Source organism: Colletotrichum navitas, assembly GCF_030913465.1.
Source record: "Colletotrichum navitas strain CBS 125086 chromosome Unknown LY79scaffold_202, whole genome shotgun sequence".
Classification (NCBI taxonomy): Eukaryota; Fungi; Ascomycota; class Sordariomycetes; order Glomerellales; family Glomerellaceae; genus Colletotrichum; species Colletotrichum navitas.
The window spans coordinates 2,753-24,890 of NW_026850748.1; the positions used below are offsets into that span (position 1 = coordinate 2,753).

At 45.7% G+C, this 22,138-nt stretch overlaps 8 protein-coding genes across 8 annotated transcripts; 4 read left to right on the top strand and 4 right to left on the bottom strand.

Moving 5' to 3' along the window:
• Window positions 1-540: 540 nt before the first annotated feature.
• On the bottom strand, window positions 541-2,265 carry LY79DRAFT_644854 (nucleotide sugar dehydrogenase; the record flags this gene model as incomplete). The annotated part of the gene is made up of 3 exons (XM_060562429.1): window positions 2,162-2,265; window positions 784-2,081; window positions 541-730 (listed from the first exon to the last, which is right to left on the bottom strand). Exons 1-3 carry the CDS (start codon window positions 2,213-2,215, stop codon window positions 541-543), a joined length of 1,542 nt encoding a protein of 513 aa, XP_060407008.1. The 5' UTR covers window positions 2,216-2,265.
• A 463-nt stretch (window positions 2,266-2,728) lies between these two features.
• Window positions 2,729-3,951, top strand: LY79DRAFT_644857 (uncharacterized protein; the record flags this gene model as incomplete). Its single annotated transcript, XM_060562430.1, has 4 exons — window positions 2,729-2,803; window positions 2,866-3,005; window positions 3,082-3,275; window positions 3,332-3,951. Exons 1-4 carry the CDS (start codon window positions 2,780-2,782, stop codon window positions 3,949-3,951), a joined length of 978 nt encoding a protein of 325 aa, XP_060407009.1. The 5' UTR covers window positions 2,729-2,779.
• A 369-nt stretch (window positions 3,952-4,320) lies between these two features.
• On the bottom strand, window positions 4,321-6,578 carry LY79DRAFT_573471 (major facilitator superfamily domain-containing protein). The gene is made up of 5 exons (XM_060559476.1): window positions 6,211-6,578; window positions 6,029-6,043; window positions 5,543-5,944; window positions 5,113-5,475; window positions 4,321-4,982 (listed from the first exon to the last, which is right to left on the bottom strand). Exons 1-5 carry the CDS (start codon window positions 6,454-6,456, stop codon window positions 4,635-4,637), a joined length of 1,374 nt encoding a protein of 457 aa, XP_060407010.1. The 5' UTR covers window positions 6,457-6,578; the 3' UTR covers window positions 4,321-4,634.
• A 754-nt stretch (window positions 6,579-7,332) lies between these two features.
• On the top strand, window positions 7,333-8,323 carry LY79DRAFT_573476 (galactoside O-acetyltransferase). Its single transcript, XM_060559477.1, has 3 exons — window positions 7,333-7,669; window positions 7,730-7,852; window positions 7,924-8,323. The coding sequence occupies exons 1-3, from the start codon at window positions 7,494-7,496 to the stop codon at window positions 8,264-8,266; spliced, it is 642 nt and encodes a 213-aa protein (XP_060407011.1). The 5' UTR covers window positions 7,333-7,493; the 3' UTR covers window positions 8,267-8,323.
• A 226-nt stretch (window positions 8,324-8,549) lies between these two features.
• Window positions 8,550-11,050, bottom strand: LY79DRAFT_158653 (carboxylesterase). The gene is made up of 6 exons (XM_060551123.1): window positions 10,668-11,050; window positions 10,483-10,611; window positions 10,320-10,429; window positions 9,886-10,249; window positions 9,544-9,817; window positions 8,550-9,482 (listed from the first exon to the last, which is right to left on the bottom strand). Exons 1-6 carry the CDS (start codon window positions 10,916-10,918, stop codon window positions 8,721-8,723), a joined length of 1,890 nt encoding a protein of 629 aa, XP_060407012.1. The 5' UTR covers window positions 10,919-11,050; the 3' UTR covers window positions 8,550-8,720.
• A 968-nt stretch (window positions 11,051-12,018) lies between these two features.
• On the top strand, window positions 12,019-13,170 carry LY79DRAFT_530381 (TDP-4-keto-6-deoxy-D-glucose transaminase; the record flags this gene model as incomplete). The annotated part of the gene is made up of 1 exon (XM_060556174.1): window positions 12,019-13,170. One exon carries the CDS (start codon window positions 12,019-12,021, stop codon window positions 13,168-13,170), a length of 1,152 nt encoding a protein of 383 aa, XP_060407013.1.
• Window positions 13,171-13,273: 103 nt separating this feature from the next.
• On the bottom strand, window positions 13,274-14,027 carry LY79DRAFT_530380 (uncharacterized protein; the record flags this gene model as incomplete). The annotated part of the gene is made up of 2 exons (XM_060556173.1): window positions 13,274-13,833; window positions 13,904-14,027. The coding sequence occupies 2 exons, from the start codon at window positions 14,025-14,027 to the stop codon at window positions 13,274-13,276; spliced, it is 684 nt and encodes a 227-aa protein (XP_060407014.1).
• An 813-nt stretch (window positions 14,028-14,840) lies between these two features.
• On the top strand, window positions 14,841-17,475 carry LY79DRAFT_530379 (acid phosphatase; the record flags this gene model as incomplete). Its single annotated transcript, XM_060556172.1, has 6 exons — window positions 14,841-14,903; window positions 14,988-15,098; window positions 16,059-16,213; window positions 16,276-16,607; window positions 16,693-17,338; window positions 17,391-17,475. 6 exons carry the CDS (start codon window positions 14,841-14,843, stop codon window positions 17,473-17,475), a joined length of 1,392 nt encoding a protein of 463 aa, XP_060407015.1.
• Between the last annotated feature and the right edge of the window lie 4,663 nt (window positions 17,476-22,138).

Genomic DNA, 22,138 nt, shown 5'->3' on the forward strand with positions numbered 1-22,138 from the left:
CGTATCCAAATGCCCGCTTGAACAGATCTCTATCCCAACACAGGCTTTCCTTCCTAAGGAGTATATCGTCGCCTACGTAAATCATGATTGGTGTCCAACCCTTACAGTTATCAGGGGGGCCCTGTCGCAGGTGTCATTCAGCCGGTGCAATACTTAAGAAGTAGTCTTAAGGAGATAGTCAGCCGCAATAGGATCAGTGTCCTCAAGTGAATACCTTAAAGTCAACATCAGATTGGTCTTTCCCTCCAACTGACCCGGGCTATCAAAATGCTTATCCAGGAGCTGACAACTAGTTTGTTAGGAAACGCCTCACATCACTTATCTACGATCGCTACGGCTTCGGGAGGGCGAAGCAGCTCTTCTCTGCAGTCCGAGTACAATCGATATTTTTCCTATTTACCGTTTCCACCTACTTCGATAAGGCTTTAAGTGATCCGAAGATAGATAGGACTTGATTATAAAAAAGAACATAGGTAGAGCAAATTAAGTAGGGGGCGATATAACCAATTCGTTACTGATGATGCAAATCCTCTTAGGAGACTAAAGGGATGCCCGAGGCAAAAACCTGGTCAAAGAAGTATTCCGAAGACGTGTGGCCCTAGCCGGTGACAATCGACCAACGCGTTCAAGTTGAAAGCCTAGCGACGTTATTTGCTGGTTGAGAAAGTTGTGACCGTCAAACAAAAGCTTGGGATGCTTCATTGAACGTGCAATATTCTCCCACCGGACTCTCCCGGCGGTGTCTTTCTCTGTTTGGATGTTTGCTAATATTGGTCCGTTAACAGAGACTCGTGGAACAGGGCCTTGCAATGCGACTTGCCTGAAGCACCCTGATCGACGTCGTATTGCAGAGCATCCCAAGGGTTTAATATCGCAACCGCGTTTGCACCGCCGCATGCTTCGTAGGGGGATTCGCTCACAGCTATACGAGAATCGGCTATAAAGGCCAGGCCATAGAGGCTGGACTTGACGTCGCCCAAGATGATCGACTTGGGCACAATAGGATCAAACACCTTGACAAATACGCCATTAAGAATCAGGCTCCGGACGAACGAGATGGACGGTGAATTGCGGGTGTCGCCGGTGTTTGGCTTGAAAGCAAACCCGAGAACCGCCACGGTCTCGAGTCCCGCACCGCTGGCGCCGCGTTGAAGCATTCTTCTCGCCAAACGCTCGGTCTGGTGTCTGTTCAGGCTCACGATGCTGCCAAGGTACCCGGCAACCTCGTCGAGCGCGAGGCTCTTTGCGGTGTGGACGAGATGTAGCACATCTTTCTGAAAGCAGCTGCCGCCGAATCCGATGGATGCCCGAAGCATATGAGGACCGATGCGCTGGTCCAGACCACACGCACGCGAGACCTGGGTGATGTCTGCGCCAAGCTCATCGCACATGGCGCTCAGGGCGTTGATGCTGCTGATCCTCTGAGATAGGAACATGTTGGCAGCAAGTTTGGCCAGCTCACTGGAGCGGGTGTCCATGGTCACGATGCGCTCCCGCGGCACCCATCTGGCGTACAGTCCACCCAAGACAGCAGCAGCGTCTTTGCCAGCCTTTGATGAGGAGCACCCAATCAAGACGCGGTCTGGGTTTAGCAGATTATCAACAGCAGTGCCCTCGGCCAAGAACTCCGGGTTCGAGAGGACCTCGCACTTGATGCCGGGACACATCCGTGACTGAAGCAGCTGCGCAGTCTCTTCGGCCGATCCACACGGGACGGTGCTCTTGTTGACCACGATGGCGTTCTTTGTAACCAGGCTTCCTATGCGTTGGACTGCGACGTTGAAGCTTGTGAGATCTGGCGCCGCCCCGGCAACGTCGTCGCCACCCCGCTCCAGTATGGAAGGGGTTTCAACACAGATGAAGATGATGTCTGCCTTGGGAATCACACCTCCTATATCAGTTGAAAAGAAGAGGTTCGATTTAGGCCGTTCCCGGGTCGCCCGGACTACATCGTATAGCCCGGGCTCGCTGATGGGTAGCCGTTCAGAGTTCCATGACGCGACTCGCGATTCGCTTTTGTCCAAGACGTAAACGTCGATCTCGGGAATCTGGAGCGCAAGTACGGCACTGGTTGGGCCACCCTGCGCGGCAGACACCGTCAGCCTATCTGGAAAGCAGAATATGGGTTCATCCCGGCTCAGTCACCAAGATGGAGTCTTACCACGTAGCCGGCCCCAATACACGCAATCGTCTTCTTCTTTTGTGACAAGCTCATAGTGAAAATCTGAATAACTGAAAACGGGGAGCTCTCTTGGGCTCGTGGACTCCAATGTTAGCTTGTCAGTCGACAGAGGCGGTATGCCCGCGGGTTCTTGTCCGGCTATTAAAGTTGGCCATGAGCTGGCTTGTTTGTGACATCCTGGACATGATGCCTCTGCTAACCTGATTTGATGTGTTACTTCGTCGATGCAGCCATCGTGGAGCCTTGGTTTCCATCGCGACCAACCCCGCATCATATCAATCGCCGCTCATGGTTCTCGTAACATGACAAGCGTACATGGATAATAGAGCAGCACGAGTGGGATTGGCCCGGGCATGTCCGTCTGCAAGACGTATTGCCGTTGCATCCTGGACAAGGGAGTCATCGAGCGACATGCAGACGATGGAACGACTCTGCCTAGGGCATAGGGGCTTCGCGCCCTGCATAGGCTGTGAGTCAAAAATGCTTTCACGGTTATAACATCAGACGGCTTTCCCGTTTACCAGCTCCCATATCTTACCGGCAGAAAAAACATCTATTACGCTTCAAAACAAGGCTTAAATCGCAAAGACTGCTAAGATGCCTACTGCTGTCGTCACTGGTGTAAGTTTCAGTGCATTTTGGAACCTTTCATGACCATATCCTGAAGCTTTTGTTTGCTGTAGGGGGCTGGATTCCTGGGCTCGCACCTCGTAGCCCTGTTGCTCAAAGAGGGTTACCACGTCATTGCGGTCGATTCCCTTTGGACCGGATCGGCTGAGAACGTTTCCAGACTAAGGAAGCATCCCAAATTTACCTTTCTTCGGTGCGTATCAGAACCGTCCATCTTTTGGCCCTGGCGTACCTGCTACACATGACGCTTAACAATGCCTTTGGTGTAGCCACAACGTCACTAAGCCATTCCCCAAGAGCCTGGAGAGGGCTGATCGCATCTACAATCTCGCATGCCCGGCAAGCCCCAAGAAATTCCCAGAGGCACCCCTTGGGATCTTGGAGACTTGCTACATGGGAACCAAGAATGTCCTCGAGCTAGCATCCAGAACCGGGGCGCGTGTCTTGCTTGCTAGTACTTCGGGTAAGCGAACACTCGCTGATAAACATCTAACATCCGAGGCTAACTAATCGTCGCAGAGGTCTACGGTGATCCGCTCGTCTGTCCACAGACTGAAGAGTATTGGGGCAATGTCAACCCGTTCGGTGGGCGATCTTGCTACGACGAGGGTAAGCGGGTGGCGGAGGCCCTTGCCTACGGCTATCGCCTTGAGCACAAGGTCGACGTCCGAATAGGGCGTATTTTCAACGCCTATGGTCCCGGTATCAGGCCCGACGACGGCCGCGTGGTTCCCAACTTCACAGCCGCCGCGCTCAAGGGGAAAAACATAACAATTACAGGCGACGGGACCGCAAGCCGCTGCTTCCAGTATGTCGAAGACTGCGCCATGGGTCTTTACAAGCTGATGGAGAGTTCTGTCCTGGACCCCGTCAACATAGGGCGCGAAGACGAGACCAGCATCGGGGAGATGGCGCGGTTGATCAACGAGATCGTCGCTAGGCAGACTGGTCGCCCACAAGTGCGGATTATATATGGGCCGAAGCCTGACGATGACCCATACAGAAGAGTTCCAGATGCGAGCAAGGCGAGACGCGAGCTTGGCCATGAAGCCAAGATTGATCTCAGAGAAGGGCTGGAAAAGACTGTTGATTGGTTTCTCACCTTGCCGGAATTCAACCTGCAGAAGGCCAGGCTATGAGAAGTGGACGCCATGGGAGTCCGATGTATCATTCATTCAATTCGTCCCACACGCCGTGCCAGCCACTACAATAAACTTTCCTTTCTTTCAGGGGGTCTAGTCATGTAAACTGTCACCATACGATACGGGTTTATTTAGGCGTTATTTAGTGATTAACAACGTCATTTTGTTACGTGTTATGAAAACACTCGTCTCTCGGGCTAGGTACAGTAGGTATAGTTATATGCCTCATGTTATGTCCCTTGGCAATGCAGCGGACTGGGTGACAGAAGCAGCAGATTGCCTGACTGTTATATTGTATCTCCTAACCACATGTCAATCTGGTCCGATTGACAATTTCTTGCCTATGGATTCCACCATTAAAATAGAGGGCGCGTATACGTACATAGTTGATATCTAGCAATTGTTTCATATAGCAGTCAGGCTGGCAATGGCTTTTAACTTGAGGAAGGATAGAAGTGCAAGTCAACGACTGGCCGGCTGGTAGAAAGGTACCGTAACGTTGGTTGTAGCCAAAAAAGTAGGGGTGGCGCATAAGAACACTCAACATAATTCGGCCTGATGGCCCATGATGTCAATGAGCAGAAGTGAAATTCACCTGGCCCACTTGCTGATTATCATCTTGGAATAGTATCTGTTTTTCACAATGCAAGACCTCACCCACCCTCACCGCCTTTTGATAATCACCTTGAGCATCTCCTCTTCTTTGCATGAGGTATGAACAACCAGATGACCAACGAAACACCCAAGCAGGTGAGAACGAAAGGTTGCAGAGCAGTTACACTAAAACGTTGTGCCAGGGCTCCGAGGGCAAAGGGTAGCAGAGAAGCCCCGCAACCCCCCAGGGCTGCTACGAATCCAATCACGACAACATGTAGATGTTGAGGCAATAGGCTGGTGATGGCAGAGACGGCATGCGGAAACATGGGGCCGATGAAGAACCCCTGGACGCCGACGGCTATGATGGACGCGTAGAAGTGGGGTACCAACCAAAAGATCAGCTCCATTACCATCGCCATCGCGAGGTACGCCTTTGGAAAGGAAAAACAGGTTAGCCAAGCCCGGCAGGGGGATAAAGACCATCTTGAGAGAGAGCGGGACTGGGCTGAGAGGAGACGCTGGATGCAATCTTTGGGGAGTGGCTTTTTCGAAAGGACTTACGGCCACCGCCATCCTGAGACCTATGATATTGGTCACGAACGGCAACAAGATGCGGCCAAGAGTGATGCCGAGCCAATAACCAGTGGCACCCATGCCACTAGCGAAGTCGTCGCCGTTGCGGATCCTGAGCAGAAACTCAACGACCCAGCCACCCAGGGAGACCTCGACGCCGATATAGATCAGCACAAACAAGGCCGAGAGCCAAGCGATGCGTGCTTCAGGTTGGGTCGTCAAGACGCTGCGTATGCTGGCAGAACTCTCGTGGGCTCCTGGCGAGCAAGCCATCAGCTCCCGGTAGCGACGCCCGGTGTGGTTCCGGAAGGCCGTAGTCAGAGCGAGGATTTCAACGACGGATACGCCTATCTGGGAAGTTGTTCTGTTCAGTGACCATTGAGAGTAGTCGTCGGGTGAGAGAGAGGCAAAGACGTACGACGACGTAGTAGAACGTATACCACGGCAGTTTGGCGCGGGTGATGATGGCGGTGGCGATCAGAGGACTGACAAGCCCCCCCAGGCCGTAAGCGGCGTGAAGGAAGCCGAGAAGCTCGTTGGACCGGTCCAGATTACCTATCCAAGCATTCCACGCCGCATCGGACAGGCCGTTCCCGAGGCCCCCAAGCATGAAGGAGACGACGAGTACGGGGAATGGGGGGTGCAGCACGTTGATGATGGCCGACAGCAAATGGGCGCCGCCGCACAGAACGCCCAGGCCTCGTTGACCAAGGGTGTTATGGAGTCTGGTGTTGAGGATTCCCGAGAAGACGTAGCCAATCAATGGTGAAAGGAACACCAGGGATACGGCGGTGTAGTTTATGCCGTAGAACGACTGAAGCTAGATGACCGAGGCCTTGTTAGGATGGGGAACTGTCCGGACACGGCCCATGTGGGTTCTCCCACTGATCATGGATCAACTCACATAGGGAAGCATTGCCTAATTTTGAGGGGGGGAAGCGGGAAGCGCGTCAAAGTTAGCCTGGTGATTGGTAATCGTGCCTCTCTCAGCCCGAGCCACGTTAGATTTACTAGTAAGTGACGGGGGTTTGGGCTGGAAGAGTGAGTGTATGATGGCCAATGGCCACGAGGCTTGTCAAGACGTACTCCATATGCCGCATCAAAGATGCCCAAGTTTAGAAGGCTCCAGAACGAGGCCGTCACGCGGAAGACATTGGAGCGGGGATGATTCCATCTTTCTCGTGAGGCCGTCTGCATGGTAGTAACAGCAGCAGCAGCAGTAGTAGTAGCAGTAGCAGGCGGGGAACCTGCCGTCTTCTCCACCATCATGCTGATTGGCTCATCCGAGATTGTCGTCTGGTATGCGATGCTCGGACTCGGTGGGCTCGACATTGTTGAAGGCGATGATACTCCGTGCCGTGGGTGGTCGTTTTCTGATTGCCGAGCATCAAGTGCAGGATCGAAGACAATACAAGATTGGTTGCAGTTATAGCCTTTACGCGCCCCGCTTGTGCCACGACTCGGAGGAGCCAAGTCAGTCCTTGATTGCTACATAATAACGGATGCTTCCCAGTTAGGAACGGCCCGTTTGATGGTAACGAGGGAGGGAAAACCTTAACCCTAACTGACAGAGTCTATCATTGGCTGAAGGCGTGTATAAAGAATAATCCCGCATTTGGGTTACACTCAATCGAGATGCCGGTATCCATCCATCCATTAGCTGCGGGGCGTCTCGTCCGATTATTCTAGACTGCGACCATATATTCTCCACTCGCCGATCCTCTCGTATTCATGATGTGTAGGTTAACAGGGCCACAGGACCAAGTTAAGTGGGAAGTATTAGCGGGTAATTTCTCGGCGCATTTTGGTAACCTCCCTGTGTGGTGCTGCCCGGTATAGTCGGCATCATAGCTGTTACTTCCACTCCAGAAACCCGAACCTTATATTGTGGCTATGACTTGGATCCTAACCTGAGATGTAGGGGTAAGTTAAACTAGGGTTCTGAAGTTGTACCATAACTACGGAGTACAGGCAGGGGTAATCTTTTCACCCATATGATGCCAGCCCCCATATCCGACATCATAGAGGGATGGTTTTTACCTCCAGAGAAATCCCGTAGTAGGGGAGTGAGTATTAGATACCTAACAGGGGTATATAACTTCGGCCGTATACATATTCTAGGTTTCCACGGATATAGACAAATGTATATATATATGTATATACATATATTTATATATACAAACTAGGCTGGCCTATAGTAGTTGACTAGATCCACGCTCATTACACCAAAATCCTGAATGAGCCTCGTGCAACACAGTAAAGCAGTTGCTTCTCTACTTCGCTAGCCTTTAACTCGCTAGCCTTAGAAAGAAAGCCTCCTCTTGCCTGGTGTTGCTTATAGCCGTCGGGCCGGTTATTCACAGGTGACAATGACAGAAAAGGCACTGCACCTTGAGCAGAACAGGGCCCGTATGGCCGCTGGAGAGCTGTACCACGCCTTCACTCCGGACCTCACCGCCGACCGGCGTCGGTGCTCTACTGCCTGCGAGAGATTCAACCGCGCTGGCGACGTCTCCCGGAGAGCTCTCGCACTACTAGTGAAGGAGTATTCTGGCCCTACAAACCCTGGCCTTAGGTGCCCATAGCTGACCGTCTTTGCACTCAGCATCCTGAAGGACGATCGTCCCCTTCCTGTACCAGCCCCTATCCCGGAAGAGGACGAGCAGAGCTTGGCCAACGAGCCTTGGATTGATGGACCTGTAAGAATGGACTATGGGTACAACGTCAAGTAAGCGAGAGCGCGCGAGCCTCCTGTTGTCTGTTGGCTCTCACTCACTGTCGAGACGCACGGCAATTTAGGTTAGGGAAGAATGTCTACATCAACTTCAACAGCGTGTGGATTGACACGTGCACGATCGAGGTGGGTGACCGCACCCTCATCGGCCCCAACTGTTCCTTCTACAGCGCGGCGCATCCGCTGGACCCCGTCTTGCGCAACGGCACCGCAGGTCCCGAGTACGGGAAGCCCATCAAGATCGGTGCCGACTGTTGGTTCGGGGGCAACTGCATTGTACTCCCCGGCGTCACCATAGGTAGAGGCGTCACTGTTGGGGCGGGCAGCGTCGTGACCAAGGACGTTCCAGACTTTGTCGTGGTCGCCGGAAACCCGGCCCGTGTCGTTAAGGAGGTGCCGAGGACGTAGTCAGGTTGGGACCACCCGAATACCTAGCGAGCTATTATTGAGAGTTTTACCACCATCCCCGTGGCGTTGGCTAGTCATCTCGCCATGCGTCTTTTTGCTGCATTCGACCAGAATCTTTGATGAACACGCGTACTGACGCAGGTTGCACCATTTCTTTCCATAATTACTGACATGGCATCGGAAACGCTGCCAATGGAAGAAGACCGTTACGACGTATTATCATCTCAACATCAGCTAGGCTGCGAATTCTGGTTGCTGCGGTGGCCTCCAAGACGTGTATTTGTTCACGTATATACAAGTTTGCGTTGCATGTATGAGGCAAGACGCTACTTCTAGTCGCGAAGACAGTAATGCATTGGCTACGAAGGCTTGCTGTGCTGGCTGTCGTCATTCCCTACTCTCTTTTGTTGAAAGAGTTCACCTTCCAACCAGTCGATCTTCTCGGTGCTGACCACTATGCCGGAGCCCAGGGGCCCAGGTCTGCCCAGAGCTTGCACCTGTCGCCTCTTCCTCCCTCCCAGGTGAATCCGTCGACGGTTTGAAAGTCGGCCACTCCTCCTTCGGGACGTGTCATGTTCAGGTTCAGCATTGAATGCGTCGAGTGGTTCAGGGACGAGCTTCTCAAACCCCACGGCAGCCACGTTGACTTTTTTGCGGCAGAAACATCGTCGCCCATCTGTTTCGCACTCGCTACGGTATTTTCATCCAGCGTGGGATCTCCGTTGATGATAAACCGCCCCCACATGCTCTGGAACGCGATTCTGAAGCCGACACTCTCTTTGGCGCCATCGTTATCGTTTTTGTCTAGCACGGGTTTCATGAGAACATCGAGATCGTCATCGTGGAAAGCAGGTGGGGGCGAATACTGGTAACGCCACGCTCGCTTTGTAACGTTGGTTGAAGAGTCTCCGCCGCTAGAAAACGCGTCCGCAAGGAACATGGCAGGACACACAAACGTGGCTTCGGCGTAAAGATTGTAAGCTGCTTGTAGCCAGCCCGACGCCACTCCCGAGAGGCTCGTCGCGAATGGAGGGTTTACGCCGTCAGTGCTGTAGAGGGGCCCTGAAGGCGCGTGCTCCTCGATTTTGTAAAAGCTCATGATGGCGGTCATGTTCTCTTCACTTAACAGTGGGTAGTCGAGCCGTGTTCTGGCCAAGAAGTCGTCCTCGGTACGCACGTCCGTCGGGACAAACAACGTGCCTTCGTTGGCATTGTTCTGCACCAATCGCACTTAGTAATAGGTTCATCTTCACATCTAGACTCAGCGACAGACTTACTCCAGAGAGAATCGCCACGCCGTTTACTCTGGCTTGCAGGAGCTGTTTCGTCGGCCGTTGGATAATGAGTCTATCATCCGTAACGGGCAAGAAAGCCCACTGGCCCCATCTCGCCCCCATGCTTACGAAGGCGCTCGCGTTTTGCAGAACGGCGCTGTCCACACTTTGCAAGCAGCCAAAGACGCTTCGGTTCTGCGTGGTCCCGGGTCCAAGGCAGCCGGCACGGGCGGCCAAGTCGTAGTATGCTTGAGAAGGCTGCATATCATCATATCTCCTGCAGTTGAGTGGTCAATCTATCAAATGCCACTCCACTCAGTGGGTGACGCCACCAGAGCTGCTCACCATTGAGTCGGCAGATACGGACTTGAGACAATGGCGCGTTGGAAGAGTGAGGTTCCCTCGGAGCCATTGTTCGCCATCGTCATAAGCATGACACCGCCGCCGCCAGCAGATTCTCCGGCAATGGTGACGCGTGTAGGGTCGCCTCCGAACAGGTGGATATAGTCCCGCACCCATTCGAGCGCAAAACGCATATCGTGGACCCCCGCGTTGGGTATGCCGAAATGGCCTATCTCGGCAGAAGAAGCAAACCCAAAAGCACCGAGCCGGTACTGGATGATAACCGTCACGAAACCGTTTCCTACCGTCTTGGCCATGTTCGAAAAATCATAGTTTGCGGCCCAGTCCTGCCCATATCCACCACCATCTGTATGGCTCCTGGTTATTCCCCGGACTCGACCGTGTGTAGCTAGAAGCATGGATTGAGCGTGACTTACGGATCCAGAAGAGCACCGGCAGCTGCGTCTTGTTCGCTGGGGTGAACAAGTTCAGAAACAGGCAATCTTCATCACCTAGGGCATCTCTCTCGAAAGAGTAGTCCTCGATGCTGTAGCCTGTAAGCGCCTGCAGGGGTTTTGACAAAGAGAGAAGTTTACTCGCATTGGACTAAATGGTGACTGGGGACATCTTGGTGGATTTGCAGTCGCCTTTAGGACCTTTTCACTTCCCGGGCCCCGATTTGGCCTCTTCGGGAGCTGCCAGCGATTAGGCTTCGAAGCATAACGTAATCTACAAGACACGGTGATGGTTAGCGCCCAACACCGGGAATTACGGACCCAGGTTACTTCCTGTCAGAGCTGTCGACTTGCCCCCTAAAAGTGAAGATATCAAATGATGAATCGTAGTAGCCCTCGTAACGAGCATAGCCCAGATCGATGACTGGCCCTTTTGGGGCAAAGTCGCTTGAAGTCGTCTGTTCCCTGATGTAGAGACCACGCTTGGAAATTTTGCTTCCGTATGAGTGAGCACCTAGTGCGGTGGCCGTGACTGACACCAGATTGAGCAGGCCTTGCAGTACTATCATGCTGATAATCATTTTGATAAGAGATGTCCGAACGAGGCTGGCAAGAAAGATTTGGACAATGACGTAACCGGTTTTCAATCAATTAAAAACAATATTGCCTTGGGTTTAGTTTCCTCCTACTCTGTATACGCACCAATATACGGATAGGGACCATGTTAAGTAACCCTCACCTCTAAGCCATCTCTGTATATAGGCCAGGATTATACATTATAACATTATACATTGTATAAATGTCCCCTCGATTGGCCGGTGGCCAAGAAGTAAGCTACTTGACTTAGCTCTGACTAGTCAATGGTTAAACAAAGACGACGAGGTGTTAAATACACCCCTTTCCTATAGAAAGGGACGAACAAACTTTAATTAACATTTGCGTATACAATATATATATCCCATCCAGACTGTGTGGACCTCTCGTCCCCCCGGCCAATCTATACCCACATCTTCCCCTCATTCCAAGGAATCCATCCAGTAACAGTACTTTATTTACCAGCCTTCAAGACTACCTATCTTATTACAAGCCTGCGTGGATTATAAAATACCATTTTATGCAGTGGAAACTGCAAGTACTCGTGGTACAGCTAAAACCTCTGACGGAGAGGGGTGTACTTCGTATGCAGGTTTTACTAGGGTAGATAACTAACAGTTCCTCGTTGGCGTTACCCCTCACTTGGGGATGTGAAGTCGACTCGCAGTCGAAACGCTACTACATTATGCATACATTCCAAAACTCAAATCTGGCATAAGGACTGCTCATTGTCTACCATCTAGAGTAGGAAGTCTCCTTCTCATTGCCCGCGGGACAATATGTGAGGAAGCAGGTTAATCGGTGGAGATACTTGCGGCATTTAATGACCAAACTCATCTCGGTTTTTGCAAGTTCTTGTATGCATGCAACGGAAGCTTGGTCTTGCGTCAGCGGGCCGTTGAGCTTGGAGGGACGAGTGTGTTTGACAGCCGAACTGATGGGTGTGCTTGACCCGTAAATATTCTTCTTCAAAAGAACATCTGGGCAGGTTGCTAATCGTTTCTGTCTTGAACTTATAATTCTGCCCCTTTCATACTCCTAAATGAAGACTAGTGAATGAAATTGTAACATGTCCAGTCATACACATATGATTCCATACTCGAAACCCTTCACACCGCCCAAGGCGTTACGGTATGTTGAGGATGTCCTCAACAGTGGGAAACTGGCTCAAGGGCCGTATACCCAAAAATGCGAAGACTGGCTGCGGGAGATGATGCCAGAGGGTAAAGCTTTCCTGGTCACTTCCGGAACAACGGCCCTCGAGATGGCCGCCATGATAATCGACATCCGACCGGGCGACGAAGTAGTGTTCCCCAGCTACACATTCGTCTCCACAGTCAACGCCTTCGTGGCGAGGGGTGCCACGCCTGTGTTCGTCGACATCGAAAAGGACACGATGAACCTCAACGTGGACCTGGTCGAGGCGGCCATCACCGAAAGAACGCGGGCTATCGTGCCCGTCCACTACGCCGGTGTCTCGTGCAATATGGACGGGTTGATGAGGATTGCGTCTCGTCACTATCTCGTGGTTGTCGAAGACGCAGCGCAAAGCCTCACTTCAAAGTATCGCGGTACATATTCCGGCACCGTCGGCCACATCGGCTGTATCAGCTTCCACGAGACGAAGAACTTCACGTCCGGTGGCCAGGGAGGTGCCATTTTGGTCAACCGAGATGAGTTGGTCGACAGGGCCGAAGTGGTTTACGACAACGGCACAAACAGGGTCCAGTTCCTTCGAGGGAAGCTGCCAGTTTACGAGTGGCAAGACGTTGGATCGAATTATATAATGTCCGAAGTTCTTGCTGCTCTTTTGTGGTCACATCTCGAGATGGCGCAGGATATTCAACAAACCAGGCTCAGAATCTGGAACAGATATCAAACCTCACTCCAGCCACTCTCGGACTGTTATGGTTGGTTCGACCTGCAAACCATACCGAGAGACTGCGAGCAAAACGGACACATATTCTACCTGAAGTTGCGGGAAGCCTCCCGTCGGCCGATGTTCGTGCAGTTCATGAGAGAGCACGGAGTGTCGGCCACCGCCCACTACTCCCCACTGCACAAGTCTCCAATAGGGAAGAGAATAGGGAGGTTCGTTGGAGAGGATGTGTACACGTCACTTTCAAGCCTTCAGCTTGTGCGCCTACCTATTTACTTTGAGCTGAGCGAAGAGGACCAAAGCAGGGTCATCTCCTTAGTTCGAGCTTTCTTCGAGCGTGGAGAGGAAGCACGGCTTTGACTCATCATGTGATACATCTTTCGCACAGGATTGGTCGCCTATGAGATAGACCGACGGAGAGATAATACAAATATCCCTTTCATTTATTGACCTAATAGTTCATTCAGCTCATCTTTGCACTGAATTGGGTCTCTGTGCTCGCTACATCCCTGGTCCAAAGTACTCGAAGCGTCTGAGACTGTTGCTGGCCAACCAATTTCTCCACGCGTTCTCGCGAAACGTTAAGTAACAGGACATGTATATGTTCCAAGCCTCTCACGCTCTGCCACGCTGTCTTTTGCTTGAACCATAGTAAGTCTTGGCCCCTACGACAGCCCAAGGTCTCTCCAAATTCCCTGTCTAGAAAGCTATCAATAAGGTGTTTCATACGCTCTGTCGGTAGTCCCGAGTCAGCGGTCACTTCTATTCTACATTTGGACCATACAACCAAGTGCATGATTCCATCAGCTACATCATATGGCCAATCATTCCAGATGACCTTCCAGTCGTTGGTATGGCTGAAGGGTAAATCATCACAGGGAGTGATATGCTTTGGCCAACGTAGCTTTTCACGGCGAACATATTCGAGCACAGACCCATGGGTTTTCCGAATCTCGGCGTGCCACACAATATAGTTACGTAAATCTTGAGGCGATCTTCTGAGCTGTCCCATCTCGCCGGCAGCTATGTCAAGACATTGAGAGCATAATCAGCGAGGGCCCTGGTCGAACATGCTCAGGTTGAAGCGACTCACCGATCACGGACTTTATCTCCTCCCAGGTGTGAGGCCCAGGCTTATCGGACCGGCCACGCAAGACCCTGATGTCCTCGTCAGATAGCCTGAATGGGGCGTTCTTGATGAGAGTCTCGATGTCCATCGTCGCTGACGCGGGTGTGTATTGACGGTGCTCAGTGTGAGTCAGTTGCCTGAAATGAGAAGGTTGACCACTTGGATCCATCCCCAACCAACATTGTCTTATATACTGACTGTTCTAAACCGAGTAGTGGTAGCATCACATCGACACGTATCGACGCGGCAAGGCTTAGTTAGCAGCGTCTATCCCGGCCAAACTTTCTGCAGTAGTTAAGCAAGAATCCCTGGTGAACTACTTTGCTATTGGGCTGAAGTTATATACCCCTGTTAGGTATTTTGATGCTCACCCCTGTACTGTTTTGGGTTTAGCCAACATTACGGTACTTCTACTGACCTGCCTAGCCAGCCCAGCTGTTAGTGAAATCCCCCTCCTATCCATCACCCATCACCGGGTGTGTAGGTGGGTAACATGATAGGGGTATAATACTTAGCCTTGCTACTCGGTATATGTTGTCGACCCACCTATAGCACAGCACAGTACTCGCCTACGGTATGAGCGAGAGCTGATAGTGGATGTCTAATTCGATACGAATATGCGTTGGCAAACGTCCAGTGCGGGGTTTCGATCCAACCCTCTAGGTTACAGTCGACAGGCGTAGAAACGCGGAACTGATTTTAGGATGACTAGCAACGTTTGTCCGACGCATACCGCGAGTAACTTTCCTGGTAGTCGATTAGATGAGATGTACTTGATTGGACTGGAAGACAGGGTGATGAACGGGGATATTTATTGAGTCAGAAGCTGCCACCTAGGTGGACCATTTTGTCGTGCCAACTAAGGACCCAATCGCAATCACAATTATCACTCTGCTCCGAGATGTCCACGCAAGTGGTGACTTTATGGTGCACTTTGCACCCTGCCAGTGGTAGAGAGAGCGAGGTATGCAACTTTCTAAAGACTGAACCACTTAACTCTAGACGAGGAAGTGCCGTACCTGTGCGATCGGTCTAATGGCGTGCCCAGCTTCGTAAAGTTCTGCTCCACCTAGCTGCCAAGGTTCGCGAAATCGAAAGTACTTGCTTGCGATATGAGGTTTTCGAAAAGACCGAGAAGGGGCTCGGCGGGTCTCGCAGGGTGATATTCCACCTTCTGGAGGAGTGAGTTAAGCCCCGTGTCTGCAAACAAATGTCTTCTTCTACATTTAGGTATGTGCCGAATTTACTGAGATCAACAGATGGCCCGCTCAGGCAGACTTGGATAGACACACTCAGAGAGAGTGGCTGGTGGCTATCAGAAAACAGTTTGATGACGGTCTATTAGCCCGAGAAGAGGTTATTGAGAATGTATATAAGATAGGGGGCTTCTCGAATCGTTCCTAGGGCGGAAAGAGAGGCAACGCCAGTGACGGATTGAATTCATCCACCCACAGTATTACAAACAGCTATGAACCGGTTAAATTCAAAGCGTGTCCTTGGACAACACATTGCTAAAGCGTCCCCCGCTATGTTGGTTGGTCAGCGAGCTGCACTACATACCTCCTTCTCCCTGGGTTAATAGCGCAGCTGGGCTAGACCCGGAGGTATATAACAGGCGGGTGCCCGGTAATCAAACAACATGAACAGGCAAGGGGACACTTGACAGAGTCTGAATGCATTGCGAGTTCCAAGTCACAACCGGGCATTCATTTCCGATCAACCCTGAAGGGAAGATGGCGACTCTCCCATCGGTCGAAGACTCGGCATACATGTATCCGCCTGAGCTCCAGCTAGAACTTGTCCAAGTGGTACGTTTTGTTGCACGAAAGATCTAGTATTTCAAACTGCCGAGAGGGACTAACCATCGCGAACTATTCCAGTTCTTCCGTCATGGTATGCACGATGTTCATGGCACCTAAGCCATGGGTGATGCGTCTTTACTGATCTTTTGTATATGGGAGAAAAGGGGAGCGGACGCCAAACGAGACTCGTTTTGAGAACGTAAGTGCTTGAGATGTGGTGCTGAGTATTCTCGATGGCGTTGCTTACTCGTTGGAAGGTGGGCTACCAGACAGGTAAAAGAGACATGATCTGTTTCTGTTCGGGTCAACAAAACAAGTCAGGTCCTGATTTGATTCCTGCCGCAGACTGGCCCTTCAATATATCGGCAAAGGGTCCTAGGACCCTTTTCCATGGCTCTGGACCAAAGTCCATCCCCATCAATGACGAGATTGATAAGCCGCTCTTGCCGGATGGTAGACGGCCCATTTACTGGTCTGTGAAATAACCAAGTATTCGAGGCCTTACTAGTACAGCCAGCGCTCACAAGATGATAGTGACAAGGGAGAGTTGACAGACAGAGGGCGGGCCAGCACTCTGGAGCTTGGGCGCCAACTCCGCCGGCTATATATCGATCGCCTGAATTTCATGCCCCGGACGCTTCATGTCAGCCACCTCTATCTCCGGAGCACGCAATACCAACGGACTTTTGTGTCACTGCAACATCTTTTTCGTGGCTTGTATCCACCAGAGTTTGTCGACGGACGCCTAGACGACGTCTTGGTCACCATAGCAGACCCTCGCCATGAGACACTCCTCCCCCCAGAGGATTACGATGAAAGATTCGCCCAACTACTCAAAGACTTCACGAGGCGAGCCGCAATGAAATGTTTGTTGTCCAAAGGACCCCTCGCCTTCTCAATTCCCCTCCGCAGCGTCATGACGCTAACACACGGGCGATCTCGTCGGCCAAGGGAACGGCTCTTCAGAGATGAGATTCGTCAACGCCCAGATAGGACGTTGGATGCCAGGGGGCGCTCCTGTCCTAGTAGACACCCAACCCCTCAAGTTACACGGCGTGCTTGATACAATAAGCGCAGTGGCAGCAACACCTCGACCTGAAGGCTTCCTCCCTCTGGAGTTCCTCAACCCGGATCTACGAGCTATCATGGAGAAGATCTGCGCCGAGGAAGAGTTTGCCGGATATGCCCATAGTGAGGAGTTCCGCCGACTAGGTGTCGGGAGCATGTTACGAGAGACCATGCAACGTATGTCTATCACAATCAATCGGACCGACCAGCTATGTGCTGTCGGAAACGACCAGCGAATGCTTCTCTTCGCCTGCCATGACTCGACAATTGCAGGGATCTTGACCTCGCTAGGCGCCATCAAGGACCCGGATTGGTTCTGGCCTCCCTACACCGCCTACATCACAATGGAGCTCTTTCGTTACACTAGAGAAGGAGTTGCTTGCAGCAGGACAGACAAAATAAAACCTAGCTCCTGGTTTGTCCGCCTGAACTACCAAGGCGGACCTGTCGTACTGCCTCGCTGCGCTGAAAAGGGAACCTATCTGCCTGGACGCAAAGGCGTCTACACATTTGCAAGTGGATTAATCAAGTTATGAACCTAAGCAGTTTTTTTTCTAATAATCTATATAGGAATCTCTGAGAGACCTCGTTAGCGAGTTCGCACCAGATGAGGAGGGGAAACGTTTTGGCGAAGAGGTGGAGCCTAAGAAACTTGCGCGAATGTAAAGGTTAATAAACCTCCTAGGGTCTTGATATTACATGGGCGTCTAAATACTATGCTTAGTTGTTTAACCTACTTTACCTTGTTAAAACTAACAGTACTACTATTCTCTCTAACAAGAAGGTAAAAAGAGAAACACAAAGTTGGAATAAAGGAGAACATTCAAAAGGGATAAGGTAACTGACTTCCTCAACCCCTTCTACAAAGCTTTTACTTATACGTAGTATAGCAGGAAAACGCAGAACACCCTTTCTGGTTTCAGCACAAACAGCCTTTATCTTGACCTCTGGCAAGAGGCAAGTCAAGAGCTTTCATTGTTGGGCGGTAGAAGAGTGCGGGGTAATTGCCACTGCTCTAACACGGATCAGACTCAGGGATCCAGCAACTTAAGCATATCTTGATACCACTTCAGCTATAGCTGACAAGTGACCTTTTTGTACCGGCTTGAGCCGGATACCGGGAACGCTTGATGCAGCCGTAATGTCTCCAGTCGTAAGTGACGGATCAAAGAGAACGAGAACAAGGCCGCCAGAGTCGCCGGGTGACTCGGCTTCAATCAGCCGCGCCACTTCGATGGCCATAGGCGCCCCAGCACTGAGGCCTGCTTGTAGGAGAGGTTTGAACCCGGAAACCAGTTTTTTCAGCTCACGAATAGAGTCTAGGCTTATCTTGGCTATGTCTGGTATTGAATAGCCCTTTATAACATCGTGTTGCTTGGCAAAGGGGTATTTGACCTCCTAGACAGAGTTAGGATTCCCTTTCGAGCAGGTTACAGAAGGGAGCTAGATAAACAAGGGGTTGGTTCTAGTCTTATCAGCAAAAAAAGGAAGAGTCTTAGGTTTAAATATAGCTTAAGACCTAAAAGATGCTTAAGTAAATAAGTTACTAACTAATTATAATACCTATAATACTAACTATCCTTTATATAGACTTATATTTACTCTATAAGTACCTTGTTAAGCTTAAGATAACTAAAAGAAAAAAGCTGATAGTTAGTACTATAGTATTATAGAAGTTATATAAATAATAGAATATTTATAAAGTATACTAGATATAAGGTAGTAGTAACCTAGCTAATAGATTTATAAAAGTAATACTAAATAAGACATTAGAGAAGCTAGCTAGTAATAAAATAGTAATAATAGGTATAAAGAGATAGGTTTTATAAGCTATATAAAAAGAAATTATATAACTAAAATATTATAAGACAAGTGCCTTATATAGTAAATAAACAAGTAGGATAATAGATAACCTTATTAGTATATATCTAGGTATATACCTAAGGGTATATATTCTATTACCTATTACCTCCTATAAGGAGAAGTAACCCTAATAGACTATTTACACCTAGACCTATCTATTGTTCTATATTAATTATTAAGCTTTTTATTATTACTTACCTTATTTTACTACTCTACTATTATATTTTACTTTTATACTATATTACTATATATTACTTATTATAGCTTTACTTCGTTTATTAAATCTATAATAGCTAGTAAAAAAGCTATATTAAGTAGTTATGTAACTACTTTAATTTATATATTTAAAAAAATGTTTCTACTAGAATATAGTAAGAATACCTTTTTATTTTAATAAAAACTAGCTTATAAAAATAGTGTATAAAGGCTAGTATAACTAGGCTAAATTACTAATATATATTAACTATATATATAGCTTTTACTAAATCTAAATTATAAACTTACTTATTCTTAGAGTATTAAAAAAAATATAATACAAATACAATATAAATACAATGTATGTATTTGTATTTTTTTTCTAGTACAATATAATATATATATTTATATTATATTTTTTCCTATACCTAATATAATACAAATATAAATACATGTATTATATTTTGTATATTATACAAAATACAAAGAAAAAATACAAGATTAATTCTTTTTATATATATTTATATTATAGTCTAATAATATATAAGTAAAAATATATTAGTAGGTTTATATATATATCTATATATTAAAAAAATATTTTATTAATACTAATACTATTACTTCTTTATATATATTATATATATTTAAAAGTAGTTATATTATTATTTACTCTTAGTTACTTAGTTATTAATACTAAGATTTCTAATCTTATTACTATAAAAAGTATTTAGAATAATATTAGTAATATAGTATTCTTTTACTTCTTTAATATTATAATTTAAAACACTATTTATACTACTTTCTTTCTAGTTATAATAATTATAACTAATACTATACTCTATAGTATTACTAATAAGATTCTATTATATAATATATTAGTATAAGTTATAATTTATCTTTAATTATATATAATTTTAAAAACTAATAAGTTACTTACTTTAAATTCCTTATAAGTATTATTAGTAATACTATTTATTTTATTATTAAATACTTTAAATAATAGTAGCTTTAAAGAATTACTTATAATACTATCTTTATCTTGTATTATAATATTATATAGTATAGTATAAGGATTAAATATTTCTAAAGTATTAATATTCTATTGGTCTTGTAAATCTTGTTGTTTAGTTTCTTCTTTTTCTAAGTCTTCTAATAATATATTATAAATAGAATAAATATAACTACTAGAATCTTTTATTAAGTTAACTATATCTATAACACTACTACTAGTATTATTATTTACTATAAGATTTAAGGTATTATAGTAGTTAACTTTATTATTAAAGTCTAGGTATTTCTAATAATAAAATATACTAAGAGTTAAAGAGAATTTTATCTAAGTAAGTAAAGTTAGCTAAAAGAAATAAACTAATTATATTCTTCTTAAATATTAAAGTACTTACTATAAAGAATATATTTAGTATTTTATTAATAATTAATATAATATAGCTTAAAAAAGGTTATTTATAAAGGACTATACTTAGAATAATAACTAATAAATATAATCTATAGATAATAAGGTAATACTTAATAATATAATAAGATATTAAAAAATAAAAAGATATAAATCTTAAGAACATAGATATTAAGATATTTATACTTTAAAAATACTTTACTAAGTATTATTATATAGTATTATTATATATAAATATTATATATAATTCTTATAAGTTTTACTATATAGAATAATTCTATAAAGTAACTTTATAAAGTATATAATCTAAAGTATAATATAAACTATATATAGTTATATTATATATTTTATACTACTATAAACTAATTATACTTAAGTTTTTTATAACTTTTAAGGTATAACCTTATAAAATTATATAATTTATAACTATACTATATAGTTATATATATAGTTTTATTATATATACTATACTACTATAAACTACTTTTACTTAATCTTTTTATAACTTATAACTTATAACCTTATAGAATTATATAGCTTATAACTATACTATATAGTTCTAAGCTATATAAAGTATATTATAATATATAAATATTTAAAATATTATATTATAAGATATTTAAAGTAAATAAAGAATATAAGTCTTAATATAAAAAAGTACTATACTTTACTAAAATATAATTATTATTTTAGTATTACTATATATATTAACTTTAACCTTATATTATATATATTTTTTTTTAAAAAAAGATAAAAAACTTAAAATCTTATAATTATTATAAAACTTATATATTTCCTAAAGTAGTAATTAGTAAGGCTAATAAGTTACTTACTTAAATAGGAAAGACTTATAAAATCCTAGTGTTTTTATACTTTTCTCTTACTTATATACTTTTACCTTACTATTATTTTTATACTTTCTTCTTACTTATATACTTCTACCTTACTATTGTTTTTATACTTTCTTCTTACTTATGCACTTCTACTTTACTATATATACAAGGTAGTAATATATAAAGACCTGCATTAGAACTAGAAAAAATCAGGTTTTTTAACTAGACTAAGGGTAAATATTTATCCCCTTTTATTTCTAAGAATTCTAAGAAAAGAAGAAGAAGAAGAAGAAGAAGAATATCTATATATACTTCTTAAATCCTCCTTTTATTTTAGATAGTCCTTAGATTAAGAAATTATACCTTTTTCTATATATTAAATATAATAGATTCTTTTACTCCTTTGGCTAGTTTACTAGTAATAGACCTTACTGCTTAACAAGTTATTATTTAAATAATAGCTTAGCACTTTCCTTAAGGTCTTTCTTAGGCTCTCCTAGTTATATCTCTCCTAAAGAGGTAGTACAAGATTCTCCTTCTCAAGAGCTTTCTAATGATACTACTCTTGCCCCTATCGACCTTTTTTCTGAATTTATAGAGTATCAAGAAGATATTCTATCTTCTTTTACCCCCCAAGAAGATACTTTAACCCCTTCTACCCAGCTTCCAGCTCTAGAAGAAAGCTTTCAGCCTTCTTTTATACCTTAGTTAGTAAGTAATAATTATTATAGTATTTATATATATATATATTAATTAATTATTATAGGGGGTATTAAAGAAGTATACTTGTTCTTTTTATAAGACTTCTTATAAGTCTAAGAGGTCTTATGTATCCTATATACGTTAGTTTAAGCAGAAAAAAGGAAAGTATTCTAGAAAATAGGCCTAGTATATAGTTAGTATATAGATATATATACTATATATTTTTCTTAAATATTTTACTTATATATTTAAACTTATTATCTAATTAAATAGTTATAAGTAAGTAGTATAAGTTAAGAAACTACCCTAAAAAGGTCTTATA

What these genes read in the sequence shown, in the direction of transcription:
- LY79DRAFT_573471 (XM_060559476.1), bottom strand. Translation starts at nt 6,456, where the DNA reads ATGTCGAGCCCACCGAGTCCGAGCATCGCATACCAGACGACAATCTCG. An exon ending in ATACGTTCTACTACGTCGTC is followed by an intron (nt 5,476 to 5,542) that starts GTACGTCTTTGC and finishes ACAACTTCCCAG; the next exon opens with ATAGGCGTATCCGTCGTTGA. An exon ending in GTCTCAGGATGGCGGTGGCC is followed by an intron (nt 4,983 to 5,112) that starts GTAAGTCCTTTC and finishes TCCTTTCCAAAG; the next exon opens with GCGTACCTCGCGATGGCGAT.
- LY79DRAFT_573476 (XM_060559477.1), top strand. Translation starts at nt 7,494, where the DNA reads ATGACAGAAAAGGCACTGCACCTTGAGCAGAACAGGGCCCGTATGGCC. An exon ending in CTCGCACTACTAGTGAAGGA is followed by an intron (nt 7,670 to 7,729) that starts GTATTCTGGCCC and finishes CTTTGCACTCAG; the next exon opens with CATCCTGAAGGACGATCGTC. An exon ending in GACTATGGGTACAACGTCAA is followed by an intron (nt 7,853 to 7,923) that starts GTAAGCGAGAGC and finishes ACGGCAATTTAG; the next exon opens with GTTAGGGAAGAATGTCTACA.
- LY79DRAFT_158653 (XM_060551123.1), bottom strand. Translation starts at nt 10,918, where the DNA reads ATGATTATCAGCATGATAGTACTGCAAGGCCTGCTCAATCTGGTGTCA. An exon ending in GTCGACAGCTCTGACAGGAA is followed by an intron (nt 10,612 to 10,667) that starts GTAACCTGGGTC and finishes CGTGTCTTGTAG; the next exon opens with ATTACGTTATGCTTCGAAGC. An exon ending in GCCGGTGCTCTTCTGGATCC is followed by an intron (nt 10,250 to 10,319) that starts GTAAGTCACGCT and finishes GGAGCCATACAG; the next exon opens with ATGGTGGTGGATATGGGCAG.